A 19,848-nucleotide genomic window follows, 5' to 3' on the forward strand; every position below is an offset into this window, starting at 1 on the left:
GTATTAATTCTCACCATGGGTTTGTGCTTAATGAACCAAAATCCCCTTTTCCGTTCTGCATCTGGTGTTGGCAGTGTGTGTGATTTTCCAGAATCAGTGACACAGTCGATTACCCCGACGGGAGACGTTTTGTTCCTCCAAATGGAGGAGTGGTGTGTGTCAGGCCCCAGTGTTGACCTTTGATGCACAGTTGTGCTTTCAAATCATAGTTTTTTGGTTAAAGCTAGCGTTTCAGATTGGCCATTTTGCAGTTCCCTCACGCACAGCCGTAGCGAATTAGAGAATTGCGGCTTTGGAAAGCTGAGACGCATGTATAATGCAGATCTCGATCTGTTTGATTGTCACTGCTGTGGCCTGAAGGAGCCGTGGCATTGGCTTTCGGTTTGGTGGTGGCTCATTTTCAGGGTTCATTGGGAGGAAAAATGAAGTTGGGATCCATGATGATTAGCCTTGGAGGTTCTGGTTTGACTTGACGCGCTGAATATGGTTGTAATTTGTCTAATCTTTGCTGTGGCTCTCTGGTTATTCGAGGCATGAATCTTGTATGTAATTCAGAGGTGTAGATGTACGGAAGTGAAGTAATGACTATAAAGCTTGTTGAATTGCACTACATGAAAATTATGCATTGCTTTTTTAATGCATGGGCTGAAGTTCAACATGGTTGTGTATTTAAACTGTGAATATTTAGTTGTAATATGGTTCTCTGGTTATTTGAGGCATGAATCTTCGATGTAATTCAGAGGTGTAGATGAAGCGGTTCGTAATGGTTTGGGAAAACTTTCTTGCAATGGGAACAATACAATAACCTTCAAACTTTTTTTGCAATGCAATACCATTGTAAATGAGCTTTTTTTAAACCTTGGATCAATATTATTGAAGCTAAACCAGGTTATTGCTTTTTTAGTGCCTGCAATCGACCATCTATGCTAATTCTCCAAGGAATTGTATGTTAAACGTCTCCTTTCTGACATGATCAGGAACGTCTTCCCTCGCTGGTTCTTGCAACATCACTGTGAGATCTAATGATTTTGTTATTTTGACATTATGAATAAAATTGCTGCCCTCAAAAGTTAATCTGGAGCCTTAAACTTAAAGTAAACTTTGTTTAGAATATAACTATAATGCTGCTAAGAATAGTCGAGTATAGCTTCATTGTTCAAATTAAAGAAAGATCAGACTTTATGATGTTAGTTTTAAAAAATAGATAGAAAACATTTAAATCGCTTTATGATGTTAGTTTTAATGTAAAAATCAATTAAATTTATCTGGCATTTCTTTCTTTTTGCTGTATCGGAAACATACCGAACCGTGTCACCATTGTATCGAACCGAACCGTGAATTTTGCGAACAGTTACACCCCAAATATATGTAGATGTAATTTGCATAAAAAAACAACCAAAAAACAAATACAATAGAGATATAGTTTGATAAGTGCTGTTTGTAGTCCTGGAAATCCTACAAAAGTAGTTCTTTAAATTCTTAATGCTGGAAATTCATGTGACAGAATCTGTACAAACCCTGTTATTGGTCCTATCTTTTCTATTGAAGTATTTTTTTTTTTTTTACAACCTTGGATCAATATTATTGAACCCAAACAGGTTATTGCCGTTTTAATGCCTGCAATCAATCATCTATGCAAATTCTCCAAAGATTCAGATGTTAAACATCTCCTATCTGACATTAGCAACGTCGTTCCCTCGCTGGTTCTTGCACCGTTGTTGTGTCACATGTGCGCAGACACATTACAGGCGGACCCCCGGTGCAAAATCTTGTGTGTGTTTGGTATCGCCAGACTCTTAAAGGGGACATATCATGCAAAATACACTTTTTAGCCCCTAAATGCATTTTGTTGTATATTTGGAGTGTTTATAAGTACAGAAAAGATGAAATTATTCTCTTCAGGTGCTTCGTTTATATCTTTATATTCTGTTTTGGTCATATTTTTCAACCTGTTCAGATTTTTCGGTTCTCTATGACGTTTTTTGAACTATCACGTCACCGTATTTGCAGCGGAACTGACGAATAAGGACATCGACTACCGGTCCAACACTTCGAGCAATCCGCCATTATTATTTCTCGCTCCGATTTTGTAGCCCGAGCTCAATGATGCAGAAGTTACGAGAGGGCAAGTCAAAATGTTTGGTTGTTGGATGTACGTTAGTGACCTGAAGCACTTCAACAACCTCCGCCAGTAACGTTATAAAGAAGGGTTTGCCGAGCGAATGAGAGGTAAACTCCTTCTATCTTTGGAGACGACGAACAGAGCGTTTCGATAAGCTGTAAATATCGTTAATAAAAATAAAGTACTTTACTTTCTTAAAACACATGGTGGTCATGGTTTAGCAGTACCTTTGTCTTTCTTTGTTTTTGTTTTGAAGTAACGTTACACGTCTGCAGTATTATTGTTCTTGAGTTTCATCAATGCTCATTTAGCTGCTTTTCTAAACGTATCATATTGTCAATACAGATTTTTTTGTGGTAAGATTAGACCGTAGTCATTTATCTTGTCAGTGTGCTTGTTTTAACAAGAGAAATAGTCGACTTTCACTAATAACACAATACAGTTAACTCACATGGTTCGTCGTCGTCTTTATCGACTCGCTCGCTCTGGCTGGAATATGTAAGGCTTGATGGACAAGTCTTCTGTTAACGAGTGACTAAAAATGTTCTTTGAAGTTTTGATAGTATATAATCGTATATCTCTAATCAAACTACAATAATGGCCGAACGCGGAGTTGAACCGACCGTGAACTCATCGACCTGGAGAGCGGGCGGGGAAAGACGCAACTCCTTTTTATTTAAAGGGGCCGCTTTGTAACGGGTCGCTCACAGACGCACATCAGAAAAGGGGCTTGTGGAGCTATACTATAATAATGAGGAATTCAGACCCAAACATTGCAGTTATGCTTTATATAGACCACAAATGTATGATTTATATGTAAAAATGAATGATTTAAAAGCACCCTTTAAAAAGAGTCTGGAATGAAATTGCACTGGCATTCATGTCTTCAAGTCTATCAGGCCTGACCAATAATAAGCAATCCATTTGCTACTCCATGCCTTGATATATTGCAACGTGCGCCTGAGCAGTGCATGACCCGAGAAGTGGCGGATGTGAAAGCGTGCAATCCTAGACGCCAGTTATTGCTCTCGTGTTTGACGGGCCTGTTTGCCAAACTGAATTCATGGTTTGCCCTGACACTAAGAAATCCGGTCCAAAGCAAGGCAATAAATTATTCTCCCGCCTGACACGAGCTCTTATTACTCGTGTCACTCTACATAGGAGGGCCGCGTCGGACTAATGGTGGATTTCGTCAGGGGAAGAATTTTCCGGCTCAAATCAAATGTCAGCGTTCGTCCAGGTAATGACGTCCTCGCCTCCCACTCGGCTTGTGCTTCAACGCTCGAGGCTTGACAGCAGAAGCCAGTGTTTCATGAAATTAAGCTTTCTTTCTGTGGTGGCGTAACTCTCGGTAATTCTGGGTCGGGTGGGGTTTGACCCTCGAGTGCCAGTGTTGCACAGAAGCCTTTGAATTACACAGCCGGAGTGAAAACCCTTAGTCGTCACAACAATGGGACGCAATGCTCTGAAATCCCAGCTTTCCTTGCTCTCGCCCGGCTTAAATGAGACTTACTCCGAAGATCAAGGGAGCGACTTATCGTCTTTTTCAAAGGCGTTTTGCATATTTGTTTTGTAACAGACGACTGCATCCCACATTATATTGTGTTCCACAGCCCCCCCCCCCAAAAAAAAAGTTGAATGTATTAGAGCCCGACCGATAAAGGATTTTGAAGGTCGATACAAATATTTTTGGGTTTAAAAATCCAATATACCGATATATCGGCCGATATTTTATTTTATTTTTTTTTAAACTGGAGATGATTATTCACAAATTTTGTCATGCTTATTTGAGTTAAGAGAACTGACGTGGATGTTCTTTTAATTGTTAATCAAGCAATGCATGTATCGTGACCAACTCAACGAGTGTTGCCAACAGGAACGGTGTAGAGTGCCCTCTGGTGGATAAACTATACAACTCCAACACTCATGACATGGTTCAAGCGTGTTTCGTCCGTTTTTATTGTATTTTTGAAATATTCATTTATCGGCCATTACAACTGCCGATACCGATAGTTTGGAAAATGCCTTATATCGGCCGATAATATCGGTCTGGCTCTAGAATGTAGTTGTAAAAGCATTGCGATCAGGGTTTGAAATTAACATCGCCAGATACAGGTTTAAATCTGCACAGATTTAGCACAAGTCCTCATTATATATTAAATAAAGCATATATTGCACAGAATCTGCTCATATCCGACTTACTTGAACACACACTACGCAACATAACGGCTCACTTGTTCATTTGCAATCAAGCAATAGCGAAGATTAAAAGGCATTTCGTTAAAGGGATACTCCACTTTTTTTGGGAAATAAGCTCATTTTACCACTCCCCCAGAGTTAAACAGTTGGGTTTTACCGTTTTCGGTAAATGTATTTAGACGATTTTTTTTTATATTTAGAAGAACATCATTAACCAGACAGTTTCTGGACTCATTGACTTCCATAGAATATTTTTTTTCCTACTATGTAAGTCAATGAGACCAGAAAATGTCTGGTTACTGATAGTCTTCTAAATATCAGAAAATCGGCTGAATGGATTCGAAAACGGTAAAACTCGACTGTTTAACTCTGGGGGAGTGGTAAAATGAGCCTATTTCCAAAAAAAAGTGGAGTATCCCTTTAAGACGATGCATTTTCCAACATGCTTCTTTTTCATGCAAAGTTTTGTTTCGTATCGGTGACTGATTTAGCATCTGATTCCAGTTCACATGCATACGCAAAAACGACTAAAAATTCTATATTGGTGGTCAAATTGTAAAGAGAGACTACCGTACACGCCTGCGCACATATGTATTCAATTGCGCATAGCTATAGACTAAACACACAATATGCATGTGCACGCCATCACCTTTTCACAGGTTCATGTTTCTGTGGTTTACATCGAGGGAACGTTTCTTCATTTGCATTGAAGCAAAAGATTAAAAAGCATTTGGTTTACTAAAAAGACATTGCTATTGTCCAACGTCCTACGTCTTTGTACTGTTGATCTGTTGAATAAGAAATTAATGTTTGAATTAAATCTCTATACATGCATGCATACATACATAAATACATGCATGTATACGTAAATAAATCTTCTAGTGTCTGAACTAGTTGATGCATGAAATCAGTACTCTTATAAAGAGGTTTACTGGCAAAAAGTACAACTTATCGAAATCCGTATCATGATACATTGATTCGCTCAATCAGCGTTTTAACCGTGGAAAGACGTCAGTTAAACAGCTTGTAATCAATGTCATCGTCATATTTACCTCAGAAAACCCACATAAACTCGTTAGTCAGCTAGAAAAAATAACTCTAGAGAGGAGCATTTTGCTAAATATATACACTATATTACATATGCATTATAATCTTAATGTTCTTCAATATTTAATGCATATCTGGCAAGTTTTTGACGGCCACCATTTAAATGTTTTATATTTCATATGATATTCTTATTATAAAAATAAATAAAAGTGTAATTTAAGTGTTTGTATAGCTACAAAACAGTTCATTATTACCTTTATATTAGGCTAATGAAGTCTATAGGCTACAACTAGACTCCCATAGTTTACAGCATTAGTTAAGAGATTCGATTTCCTTGAGAAAATTTGCCATTTATTGTAACTGATATCCAAAATAATCAATATTGAATCGATTGTGAAATTTGTGTCAATACCCAGCCCTAGTCATTTTTATGTGTATTTTAAATGCATGTATCTGAAATACTACCCGTCTCTGGCTGGGAGGGACTTAGTTAATCTGGTTTCTTTTGAATGGGCAGTCACGTAAAAATTTAGTAGCCAAAATTGTCCGGCGAGTGAATAAGTTAATTTCAAACCCTGGTTGTGATGTTTCACCCTTTGAATGCAAAGCTTTTGTACCCGACGACTGATGTTTAGCGTTGTAGATGTAAAAGCCACTGTTTTTCATAGTCGCCATTGGGTGACTACTACTGTAAAAAGGCGTAAAGCTCCTCGTCTCATTTGATGGTGGTATTTTGAGAGCGTTTCATATGAATGAAGTGCCATCGTGAGTTCTCCGTAGGAATGCAGATTGCATCTGTGGCTGAACGCATTGCCTCATCCGCACCCGCTGTACAGCGCTGTAGGGATTGTTTACCGTGGCAGAGCTGTCTCTCCACTGGAAGCGTGGCCTTGGGAGTGTTTATTTTGGGCCTTGAAGATTTGAATTGCTTGTTTGGCTTCAATTTAGTTCTTTAAAACGCCGTCCCCTCGTGCACTCGCTCGGAGGAAGCCAACCAAGAGTTTCGGAACAAATTACATCTCGGTCTCATTCATATTCAGCATGGCCCGTCAGGAGCGAGCGGGAGGAGTCGAGCTGTTAGGGTGAGGGTACGCTTGGGTTCGCCAAAGCAAACGCTTGTGCTCGGTCTGCTCGCGGCTCCGGGTCGGGTCCGGTCCGATACACCAGATGCCAAAGCAAAAGGACAGGTTTCACCAGTGTTATGTCGTTACACATGATTGGTGGAACTGCTCATCTTCATCTGGCATATAAAAAATAAATAAAATCAATATTAAAAAATATATATTTATATATATTTTTTTTATTTTATACATTTTTAAAAAATATATAATTGGCATATTTTATTCAAGAGTAATAATTCCTTCAGTAAATATTAATGGAATATATTATTCAATGGTAATAATCCCTACAATAAATATAAATGGCATATATTCAATAGTAATAAATCATACAGTAAATATTAATGGAATATATTATTTAATTGTAATAATTCCTACAATAAATATAAATGGCATATATTCAATAATAATTCCTTTAATAAATATAACTGTCATATATTATTCAATAATATTCCTATAATATAAATGGCATATATTCAATAGTAATAATTCCTATAATAAATATAACTGTCATATATTATTCAATAATAATTCCTATAATAAATATAAATGGCATATATTCAATAGTAATAATTCCTATAATAAATATAACTGTCATATATTATTCAATAATAATTCCTATAATATAAATGGCATATATTCAATAGTAATAATTCCTATAATAAATATAACTGTCATATATTATTCAATAATAATTCCTATAATAAATATAAATGGCATATATTCAATAGTAATAATTCCTACAGTAAATATTAATGGAATATATTATTCAATAGTAATAATCCCTACAAAAAATATAAATGGCATATATTCAATAGTAATAATTCCTATAATAAATATAACTGTCATATATTATTCAATAATAATTCCTATAATAAATATAAATCATATATATTATTCAATACTACTCGTATACAATAACGGTAACATTTGATAGATCCAGTGATAGTATGAATGTTCATTTTTGAGTAGAAAATGAATCCACATGTCTCAAGGGCAAGTTACCAAACCTAAAAACAGAAGTAATGATAAAACGATGTAAACACCGCTGCTAAAATTAAAGCGCCGTGGCGTACACATAATTACGTTCAACAAGGAAGTGTTGAAGTGTTTGAGCCCCTCAGCCGGCGTTTGAGGATTTCCATGAGTATGGACTCTTCCTGCTTTCATCCGGTGACTCCCGTAACAGCACGTCAGGATCCTGCTCTTCAACAGGACTCCACGCTCCTCATCCCACGCTTCTCTATCCCACTGGAAGAGCTTGGCACAGTCATTAAGTGTAGCGCTGTCTCCATATGAGCTGGGGTTATTTATAAGCAGTCGTCTCGTGTTCTCCTCCGTCTGGAAGTGAGATGTCCCGGTGTAAATCCTTGTTAAAGTTCAGGCCGTCTCCTCTTATTATTATTATTATTTCCTATTTCCTCTTCCCTCTTTCCCTGTTTCCTATTTCCTCCTTCATATTTCCTTTCTTATTTCCTCTTTCCTATTCCCTCTTTCCCTGTTTCCTATTTCCTCCTTCATATTTCCTTTCTTATTTCCTATTTCCTATTCCCTCTTTCCCCGTTTCCTATTTCCTCCTTCATATTTCCTTTCTTATTTCCTCTTTCCTTCTTTCCTATTCCCTCTTTCCCCATTTCCTATTTCCTCCCTCTTCCTCTTCCCTCTTCTTTCCTATTCTTTCCTATTCCTATTCCCTCTTCCCCCATTTCCTATTTCCTCCTTCATATTTCCTTTCTTATTTCCTCTTTCCTATTCCCTCTTTCCCTGTTTCCTATTTCCTCCTTCATATTTCCTTTCTTATTTCCTATTTCCTATTCCCTCTTTCCCTGTTTCCTATTTCCTCCTTCATATTTCCTTTCTTATTTCCTATTTCCTATTCCCTCTTTCCCCGTTTCCTATTTCCTCCTTCATATTTCCTTTCTTATTTCCTCTTTCCTTCTTTCCTATTCCCTCTTTCCCCATTTCCTATTTCCTCCCTCTTCCTCTTCCCTCTTCTTTCCTATTCCTATTCCCTCTTCCCCCATTTCCTATTTCCTCCTTCATATTTCCTTTCTTATTTCCTCTTTCCTATTCCCTCTTTCCCTGTTTCCTATTTCCTCCTTCATATTTCCTTTCTTATTTCCTATTTCCTATTCCCTCTTTCCCTGTTTCCTATTTCCTCCTTCATATTTCCTTTCTTATTTCCTATTTCCTATTCCCTCTTTCCGCGTTTCCTATTTCCTCCTTCATATTTCCTTTCTTATTTCCTCTTTCCTTCTTTCCTATTCCCTCTTTCCCCATTTCCTATTTCCTCCCTCTTCCTCTTCCCTCTTCTTTCCTATTCCTATTCCCTCTTCCCCCATTTCCTATTTCCTCCTTCATATTTCCTTTCTTATTTCCTCTTTCCTTCTTTCCTATTCCCTCTTCCTCCATTTCCTATTTCCTCCTTCATATTTCCTTTCTTATTTCCTCTTTCCTTCTTTCCTATACCCTCTTTCCCCATTTCCTATTTCCTCCCTCTTCCTCTTCCCTCTTCTTTCCCATTCCTATTCCCTCTTCCTCCATTTCCTATTTCCTCCTTCATATTTACTCTTTCCTTCTTTCCTATTCCCTCTTCCCTCTTTCCCCGTTTCCTATTTCCTCCTTCATATTTCCTTTCTTATTTCCTCTTTCCTTCTTTCCTATTCCCTCTTTCCCCATTTCCTATTTCCTCCTTCATATTTCCTTTCTTATTTCCTCTTTCCTTCTTTCCTATTCCCTCTTTCCTCTCCATTTGAACTCTACATTTCCTCTACAGATGAAGTACATTTCATCAACCTAGAAATTATTTTAACAACTTTAAAGTTCAAGTAACACATTTAAAAAAAAAAAAAATTAGTGAGAGCAAATAAGTATTTGTATAAGTACTTTAACTGACATATGAGGGTTATTTTTGCTTTTAAACGCTGCATTTATAAAAAAAATATTTAAATGTAATTTTTTTTAATCTATTAATACAAAAATGCTTTTTTAAAATCTTATTTTTCATTTTTCTTCCCTTATAAGCCGAGTAGCTATTCTGCGTTTTAAAAGGCATGTTGTCTATGCTTTATACATGCCTCATCCAATAATAATGTTGATCATATCTGGGCTATAGTATGTAGATATAGGTGCGTTATGACTAATCCGTCACACATTGTTGGGAAGTCACTGTTGTTATACTGCTTTTGCTCAAATGAAAGTGCACTGGGGAAAAGTGATACTGGGATCCCACCCAAGCCATTGTTCCTCCAGCACCTCCCATGATGCACCAGCTCGAAGCCTTTCGCTTTGACTAATGAACGGCCCTGGAAATGTCAAACTTTTCGTTACCCTACACGATCATTTCTCATGAAGCAGATATAAACTCCTTTTCTCTCTCTTCCAGTCCAATACCAGATGGAGATGATGAGGAGTCTCCGACACGTGAACATCGACCACCTTCACGTCGGCTGGTATCAGTCCACGTTCTACGGCTCTTTCGTCAGCCGGGCTCTCCTGGACTCGCAGTTCAGCTACCAGCACGCCATCGAGGAGTCTGTGGTGCTCATCTACGGTGAGTCTCCATAGTTAATGACCCTGGGTTCAGCGCTCGATGGGAAGAGCTGCTCACTCGTGTTTGCAGAGAAGACATTTAAACAAGTGGATCAAAACTTTTCATCAAAGTTATATAATACCCGTTCATTTCTTAGAACAACTTTGAACTTTTCTGATCCACTTCAAATGTTTGACTAGTGTATGTGTATGTATGTGTATATATATATATATATATATATATATATATATATATATATATATATATATATAAAATTACATTAAAAATATATACTAATATATTAAGTTTATATAACTATATAAATATATATTTTTTCATTTCATGTAATATTCAAATTTTCTGAGATTTTGAATTTGGGGTTTTCGTAAGACAATCAAATTATAACAAAAAAAACAACAAAACTTTTTGTGTTTCACCTGTATGTATGTGTGTTCTGGGGAAAAAAAGCTAACACAGAAACCGAAAATTCTCGGGACAGCAGCATTTGTCCAAATTTCAATGTTAACCATCAGAAACGATCTTAAAACAGGGCTTTAAGTGTAAAATACCCAACTAACCCTTTAAAGTCTGTATTTTAAATCGGTTGCTTTTAGGATTGGGAATCAGGAATCGAACACTCGAGGTCAGGTTTCGGATTCATTTAGTAAAATTAATTTAGATTCCTTTGAGTATTTCAACTTGACTTTACTGGATACTGGATCCAGCTCTTAAAGAGACAGCACTAATATTCCTGCTGCTGTCTCTATAATAACTCTATAATCACACAATAATAACTGAATAACTTTTGAGACTATTTATAAAGTGCAGTGTTTTACATTTAATTAGTTTCTGAACCCGAATACCTGAAAATCTTAAAACACTGTTTGTTTCAATCATATCTTTGTTCTGTTCTTTTTTTTTAATAACAGTGTGTTTACTTGTCTTTAATAATGCTTGAAGCTTAGTTTGGCTAGTTGTTTTTCTATGGTGTTTTAATTTAATTTAAACCACAGGCAAACACTCCTTGTATGTGTTGTTGATTTTTGTTCATGATATTCAGCTACAATTACATTTTTGCAATAAGACTAAATGTGAATATCTACCTTTTTTTACCTTTTTGGGTCATTAAAATTAAAACGACACCCAACACTAGTTGCATGCATGTTGGTTCCAGTGAGGATTGAAGCGTCTTGTGGTGATTAAGGTGTTCCTGATGCTCCGTCAAAGGTTTCGACACACAAACTTGCAGAATAAATGCCTTGAATGCAATGCATGTCGCTTGAGATGAATGCATCTGTCAATAGCGTGACTGTAAAGTGCATTGGTACAATGGTGGGTGAAGTGTGCACTCCGATCTCGAGTGTTTTCCTGCCCTGTATTCTACACTGGGTTCACGGCATTTAATCATGCCGCCTTTAAACCCATCAATAATGCATGCTGAAATATTAAAGTCTAAATAAAAACCTGCTCATCTCTGTACATGCCGAGGAGAGAAGTCTATATCTTGTGGTTTCGGACCGTTATCCAGCAGATCTGACTCTTTCTGATATTCACACGCGTGCATGACAAGACAAATCTCACATGACGTGTGTTTTTTTTACTTTTACATATTTTTTAAATGTGCATTTAGCAGATAAAGTGCTTTGCATTCATCAGGTGATTAAAATATTAGTGCATTTTTTTTTTTATAAGTTGTTAAGTTTTTATAAAGATTTACTAATGAGGCAAGGGAGTTTCATTCAAGAAAAAAAAAAACTTAATTTAAAATTACCCGTAATTTTGGTAATGAGTTTTATGGGATAATATATAGAATACAGGGGGACTTTAAATTTAATTGATGGTTACATCATGTCGCCATGTTGATGCTGAATTAGTTTTTTTTGCACTGGCTTCTGTTTTATCATTGTATAATGTAAAATGGCCACCGTGACTCTAGATGGCCATTCCTCCGGCAAAGCAAGGACGTTTTGTAAAGTGCTGCTGTGTGTGTGTGTGAGTGGCAGCTCTGATAAGACCTGTGTGAACACTTTTAGGCTTTGACATCTCTGACAAGCACATTAATTCAATCCTACTCTTACTAAAAGCAGTGGAGGGCGAGTGTGGCCGAGTATGAAGTAGGCTTGCCGCGATAGACGGTGTTGACGGTGTTACCGGTTTTAAGCCCCATCACCGGTGACATCACTTTCCCACCGTGACACCGCGATGTCTTGACTTTTTTTTTTTTTAAAGTATTCGTTTTTGCTAAAATATTTATTTGAATTAATTAAAAATAATAATTTTCAATTATTTAGTTCTGAAGAGAGCATTATAATTAAAAATGAACTGCGCAACGCGTGCCGTCACGTCACAGATCAGCAAGCATCAGGATTCCATTTAGCACGTGTGGAGACGAGAACGAGTCAAATTACAGAAAAGCAAGATAATGGCGGAAGATTTGGTGTCAAAACGCAATGCAAAAGCGCCTGTTTGGCAATATTTTGGCCAATATATATTAATGTTAATAAATGCCAATTTATAGTGTTTTACTTTTTTTTTAGAGTGCTGTCATTTATGTAGGCTAAGGTCCTTTTTAAAGTTTTTATTTTATATTCGTCTCTTTTTATTTGGTTTTATCTTATTTAAACTTTGTTTAATTTATTTAGGCCTATTTTGTTTTCTTATTCGTTAATAAACGTTTTATTATTTTTTTTTGGGCCCACAGTTTGCCGATTTTCACTTTATTTTTATTCGTTCGTTATGCTAATAAAAGTTCTGTCTATATTTTATTCGTTTATTATTCTAATAAAAGTGCTGTCTAAATAAAAGTTTATTGTCAGCGAGTTGTTGTTTTTTTTTTTTTGTCCATTCCAGCAATTGACGCTGAATTGCAATTGACGCTTATTTCGAAAGTGAAAGTATGTCATTTATGTAGGCTAAGGTCCGTTTTGAAGTTTTTATTTTATATTCGTCTCTTTTTAATTGGTTTTATCTCATTTAAACTTTGTGTAATTTATTTAGGCCTATTTTATTTTCTTATTCGTTAATAAACGTTTTATGGTTCTTATTTGTTTGGGCCCACATTTTGCCGATTTTCACTTTTTTCAGCCTATGCATGGGGTTATTTTTATTCGTTCGTTATGCTAATAAAAGTCTATAAATAAAAGTTTTATTATCAGCGAGTTGTTTTTTTTTTTTGTCCATTCAAGCAATTGACGCTTATTTCGAAAGTGAAAGTATAACGCGCACGCATTTAAAAGCTATTTAACCCCCCCGCCCTGCCCTCCACGGTGACACCGGGATTACCGGTGTTGTCACACGTCGATTAACCGGTGGGAAATTTTCCTCACCGCGGCAACCCTAGTATGAAGCCTGACGGCACCTGCAGTCGATGATTTCTGTATGAAAGCGGAAGAAAAGCTTCTCTGCGTGACCTCCTGGCCCTCACACCCGAGACTGGTTATCCGGCGGCGGGTGAATATAAATGTCTTGTAGGCGCTGGATGGAAGTGCTTGTTTTATGGCGCTTAACTCCGTGACCTTTCTGTTATTGTCATGTGTTTGGTTCCTGGGTCAAGTGAGCCATTAAAGGCACTAAGTTTTCTCCTCTATTCAGACATTATTTAAAGATAATCTGTAATGATATTAATAATAATATGTATTAAAAATTAACTTGGATCTGTGGTTTAAAATGCGTCAAATAACATTTAGGGCTGGGTTATGTGTTGGACATTCTCAATAAATTTGTGATTTTTGCTGCATATTTTAATGCACTTTTATTTGTTAGTTAGTAGGGGTGGGGGGAAATATCGATTCTCGATGCATCGCGATGCAGACGTGGACGATCCTGAATCGATTCACAAATGTCAAAAAATCGATTTAAAAAAAAAAATTGGGTCATTACTTTGTACTTTTAAAGCAAATTATTTATAGTCACACACAAAAGATTCAGATAATCGATTTGTAACATTATAAATGTCTTGTACTTTTAACTTCCTTGATGAATAAAAGTATAGATTTCTTTTTTCTTTTGCCCAAAAAATTAAATAAAAATTCTTACCGACTCCAAACATTTGAACGGTATTGTTTAATGTTACAAAAGCTTTCTATTTCAGATAAATGCTGTTCTTTTGAATTTCTGGGTGATTCTCTGAATCGGGTGCCCTTCAAGTCCCCCAAACTTGCTTCAAATATTTTCAATTGAAGGAAATCACAAAATACATTTTAATGCTGTCAATTAATAGAACCAGGTGCATTTGCATTATAATGCAACAAAATTGCTTTTGAAAAAAATTTAAAGTTAATAAATGTAAAGATAATGAGTTGCCTAAGTAGTAGACAACAAGCATGTTTGCATGTCCTCACTAACCATCATTATATTTTCAATGAATATCAAAAAAAAAAAAGTGCAATTAATACCAAAATGCTGCTGCTGCTAATATAATCACATGTTGATCTAGTGTATTTTCGTTTACTGTTGTGAAATGGAAAATCAATAATCGGTAATCGAGAATCGTTAATAATCGAAAATTGACTGTAATCGAATCGGGACTTCAATAATCGTAATTGAATCGAATCGGGAAATCAGACAGATTACCCACCCCTATTAGTTAGTAGCATGCATACCGGATCAGTGTATTAAACAGTGCATTAGCTCATTTAAAAGTCTGTGTAGTGTTATCTTAAATTTGCTTACTTTATTAAATTTCTGTTCCTGAAAACTCCTGTCAGACCGACCTGAAAAACACTGTTTATTTAATGTGTATCTTTGTTATATTGTATTTTTATCAGTTCTGTTATTACTACTTGCCTTTAATGTTTTAACTTTATATTAGTAGGGCTAGTAAGTTTAGAATTACTAACTTGACTTGGCCGGTAAAACACATTTATGGCCGGTACATTTTCTTAAGTCACCGGCCGATGGCAGGTGTGGCAAAGTACATTTTTAGGCCCTTTATACTATATCCAATATAATATTTTATTTTTTTGAATTTTTTTTTAAAGATGTGGCATTTATGATAATCGCAATGGTCTTCAAATTGCACTGATTTGGTTCTTTCCTTACTCTGTAATGCATCAAATTAGCTTTTTACTTCTGGAATAAAAAATGCAAGTGCTAATGTCATAACTCACACATGTTGTGTGATCTCACATCTTTCTAGCAGGATAGCAGCATTCGCCAGTGTTTACATTAAATATGGTTAAACCTGGATCATTGCATGTTCATGCTGCATTTTAATCCACTTGTTTTTGGCACCAAATGGCATTTTTGGCAGAAAATTGTGGTGCATCACTAAAGCCCCTTTCACACTGCGCGTTATTGCCAGAACGCCGTCTGTGTGAACGCAAACACGACCTGGGATTGTTGATGCCGGATTGGGGATCTAACATTGCCGTGTTCAGTCCTGGAACGAGCGCTGTGTGAACAAAAGCCGTAATCAATTTAAAGGGTACATATCATGCTTTTAAATCATTCATTTTTACATATAAATCATACCGTTGTGGTCTATATAAAGCATAACTGCAATGTTTGGGTCTGAATTCCTCATTATTATAGCTCCACAAGCCCCTTTTCTGATGTGCGTCTGTGAGCGACCCGTTTCAAAGCGGCCCCTTTAAATAAAAAGGAGATGCGTCTTTCCCCGCCCGCTCTCCAGGTCCATGAGTTCACGGTCGGTTCAACTTCCCCGCGTTCGGCCATTATTGTAGTTTGATTAGAGATATACGATTATATACGATACCTTCAAAGAACATTTTTATTCACACGTTAATAAAATGTCAACAACAGAAGACTTGTCCATCAAGCCTTACATATTCGAGCCAGAACGAGCGAGTTGATAAAGACGACGACGAACCTGCAGAACAACGTCTTCATATGGATATATTGGTATGTGAGTTAACCGTTTTGTGTTATTAGTGAAAGTCGACTATTTCTCTAGTTAAAACAAGCACAACGACAAGATAAATGACTACGGTCTAATCTTACCACAAACAATCTGTATTGATAATATGATGCGTTTAGAAAAGCAGCTAAATGAGCATTGATGAAACTCAAGAACAATAATACTGCAGACGTGGAACGTTACTTCCAAACAAAAACAAAGAAAGACAAAGGTACTGCTAAACTATGACCACCATGTGTTTGAAGAAAGTAAAGTACTTTATTTTTATTAACGATATTTACAGCTTATCGAAATGCTCCGTTCGTCGTCTCCAAAGATAGAAGGAGTTTATCTCTCATTCAGTCGGCAAACCCTTCTGTATAACGTTACTGGCGGAGGTTGTTGAAGTGCTTCAGGTCATCCAACAACCGAACATTTTGACTTGCCCTCTCGTAACTTCTGCATCATTGAGCTCGGACTACAAAATCACAGCGAGAAATAATAATGGCGGATTGCTCGAAGTGTTGGACCGGTAGTCGATGTCCTTATTCGTCAGTTCCGCTGCAAATACGGTGACATATACAGTAATTGTTCAAAAAACATCATAGAGAACAGACAAATCTGATCAGGTTGAAAAAATATGACCAAAACAGAATATAAAGATATAAACGAAGCACCTGAAGAGAATAATTTCATCTTTTCTGTACTTATAAACACTCCAAATATACAACAAAATGCATTTAAGGGCTAAAAAAGTGGATTTTGCATGATTTGTCCCCTTTAAAAGTTGGTTAACGACTTGGATGAAATGGGGCAAATGTATTTGTGATGTTGACCCTTCAAATTTATGCATTTGTATTTATTTCAATTTTAGTTTTTTAATCCATTACTTTTACTAAAAATGTTTTCTTGAAAGTAAAAAGTGTTTCTCTCTCCGGCTATTGAGTTTCTAGGAAAAGCAGTTTCTTTTTAAAGCCAAAAGTGTACTCGATATTTCAACGCCTGCGAAAGACATTGTGTTCGCATTTCCACACTTCATTAAGTAGCGGAGCCGTTCCCAACAGTGCTAAGGTAATAAGAAATGTTTCTGCGATACCAAATTAGCCCAGTTCTTCAGTAAGGATGAGGTTTTTGATGCAGCGGCTGAATAAAAGCCATCGTTTGGAGCAGTAATTATAGTTCTCAGCATTAGTGTTGTTTTTAATCAATTCAATGCTTCCTTGGTGAGCAAAGCATCCATTCAAAAGCCTATTTTACATGCGTTTCCAAACTTCTGAATGGTGGTGTGCATCAAATATCATTAAAGATATAATGAAAAGCAATTGATTATAGTTACATCGTCCAGCCCTAAAGTCTGCCATTCGTGGAGGCTTTAGTCTGCATTGCCAGAGCGAATATTCAATTCCTTCCTTTGTCCTTTTGAACCCGTTTATTACTTATTATACACTTATAATACATTATATGTGTGATTTAATGGCGCTGAAAGAACCCATCTCTCATCATATTGAGGTACTGATGCTGTATATGAGTTGTAGATCAGACACAGTGTTCATTCAACATTGATTTTAACCCCTTAACTGTCACTGTCCCGGTACTAGGACGCCTAACTTTACTTCACTATATTTCTATTAAATCCTAATCTAATTATAAAAAATTATATATTGTTGGAAAGGTCTACGACTTCTAAATAGATATTCTACCCCTGTAGGAAGAGTAATTGATGAATTTATGACAAGAGTGCACCTCAAAAAATCTGCATCATAACAGGAGGTCTGACCTTTGTCACAAAAAGTCGATGCACCCACTTTTAATCATTGAAACTTCTGTTTTTATGCTAAAAGTTCATAATAAATATATAATCTAGTATTTTTCAATAAAAAAAATATATAGTACAATAGTATCCTCTAAAAATGATAATATTTATATTTATTATCCTCTAAAATATAATATTATTTTTTATCTCCTTTTTTATTATATCACATATTTTAGTAGTTATCATAAATTAGGTATCATTTGAAAGCTTATAAACTCAGAATTCATCCTGTGAAAACTGTTTTAGAATCGAAAGTTGGGTTACCATAGAAACGGTACTTATTTTATCAGGCTCCTCCCCTTTTGGGCATCGTTATATTTCATAATTTATGATCAAAACCTTTTCTAATCTTGACAAAACACATATTGTCAGAAAGGTCAGAGTCTCAAGGTTCTAAATTTTGTGACAGAATTAATATTTGGACAGAAATGTATTAATTTGTTAAGGCAGAATGTACACAACTAAATTCAATGGAATTCAATGGCACCCGGTGGCTATTTTTGGTACTACGCCTAAACAAAATATCATGGGAACTTCAATTTTTGTGATATCAACTTCAAATTTGGAACATAACTGGATAAGATTTATGGCTTTGATTTCATAGAAATTTTAGAGTAAAAAATATTTTATAAAATATATATTTTATGTAAAATAAAAATATAGTACAGTATATTTAATTTACTGTAAATTTAAACTTCCATAACTTTTTCATACTTTCATTTTTTGAAGTGTTTTCACTTCAGCAATATTCTGGTGAGTGTTTTCTTTAAAACAAGACCAAACTTGGGTATATATTCCAAAGCATTCTTAAATTACAACCATTTAGGTTTGAATAGTGCATTTTAACCCCCATTCTCAAAAAGGGGGGTGACAGCTAAGGGGTTAATCATGTCTTCCATTACATGCTGGACGGACTGGTGTGTTCAGGACAAAACGTTTGTTTGGCGTTTGAAGTCGTTTGCCAAAGTGAAATTTACAGAAATGTTTGCTCTGGCTGGTTAACACTTGAGCTCCCATTGGTCCGTGGCGATGATGTAATAAGTGGGCGTGGCTCTGAGGCTTCGACTTTAAGGTGGAAATCTTTTTCTGGTTAATTTCTGTCCACTGAGTAGGGATGGCTCGATACCACAATTTTGGCTTCGATACGATACCAGAACCTAATACCTCGGTATCGATACTAAATCGATACCACAGTCGGGAAAAAAAGTCTAAATTTAAGTGAATTGAAACAATTTTATTAAACACTGCTTGAAACTCTCAACTACCAAATGCGCAAAGAAAAGGATCAAAAAAAAAAAAAAAAACATCAAAATTTAAAAAATAAACAAATTATGTGTAGGCAAAATTTTGATTTGGGGAAAAAAAAAACCACTGATATTATACAATTAAAATAGGTTAATATCTATAATAATAGATTGACATAATAGAGTAATGAAATGACGTAAACCATTAGCTGTCAGTGTCAACAGAGAATTATCAACATTTGCATTTATTCATCTTGGTTTGGTTACTGTTTGGGTTCATATTATGCATATAATGCATTGCAAAAAGTAATGTTATGATGCTAAACATTTATTAGGATATTACATTTTAGGTCATTTTATTACTGATTGATCTAGATTAATTAATGCTATATTGTTAGGCCAGGTTCCTTAGTGAATGTTGACAAATGTAGCTTAATTGTAGGCTAATATTATTATATATTACTTACTACCATCTCTCTCTCTATGGGTCGCCACAGCGGCAGTAATGCCATTCATTTTACTATCACTTTTATGCTTTATTCAAATTAAATGAATATATTTGTTTGAAACTGCAAAAATGATGAGACCATGAGACGGTAACTGAATTGGTTCTAGCTTGTCATGCAAGAAGATTTGAGCTTTCGTGTTTAGCGTATCATATTTAATTGATAAGCTCTTATGTATGTGCGCTGTTCAGTGTTCAATAAAAGTCTTAATTAAATCAGTTGAATGATGAACTCACCAGTTGATCTCTTGAACAAGTCAGGATGAGCAACTGACGAGCGCTTTGGCAGATTTGATGTGTTGCATTCCATGGCAACACATTATTGAAAGCAAAGTTTGGTGCATTGAGGTGTGTTTCTACACTATTCTCATTAATTTAGTAGGCAAAGTAATGCCTTATTTCACTCATACT

General features: G+C 35.9%; 1 protein-coding gene and 1 long non-coding RNA gene across 3 annotated transcripts in view; both read left to right on the top strand.

Annotated features, from left to right (window-relative positions):
- The window catches only part of LOC148977080 (uncharacterized), a 301,169-nt gene that overhangs the window by 207,487 nt on the left and 73,834 nt on the right, over positions 1-19,848 (top strand). The window lies entirely within an intron of this gene.
- The window catches only part of eif3ha (eukaryotic translation initiation factor 3, subunit H, a), a 75,745-nt gene that overhangs the window by 29,968 nt on the left and 25,929 nt on the right, over positions 1-19,848 (top strand). The window contains exon 3 of the mRNA XM_039688755.2: positions 9,872-10,039. Within this exon, the coding sequence (XP_039544689.1) occupies positions 9,872-10,039 (168 nt within the window). The remainder of the gene's footprint in view (positions 1-9,871; positions 10,040-19,848) is intronic.

The sequence above is a fragment of the Pimephales promelas genome, chromosome 12 (assembly GCF_988280905.1).
Source record: "Pimephales promelas chromosome 12, fPimPro1.hap1.1, whole genome shotgun sequence".
Classification (NCBI taxonomy): domain Eukaryota; kingdom Metazoa; phylum Chordata; class Actinopteri; order Cypriniformes; family Leuciscidae; genus Pimephales; species Pimephales promelas.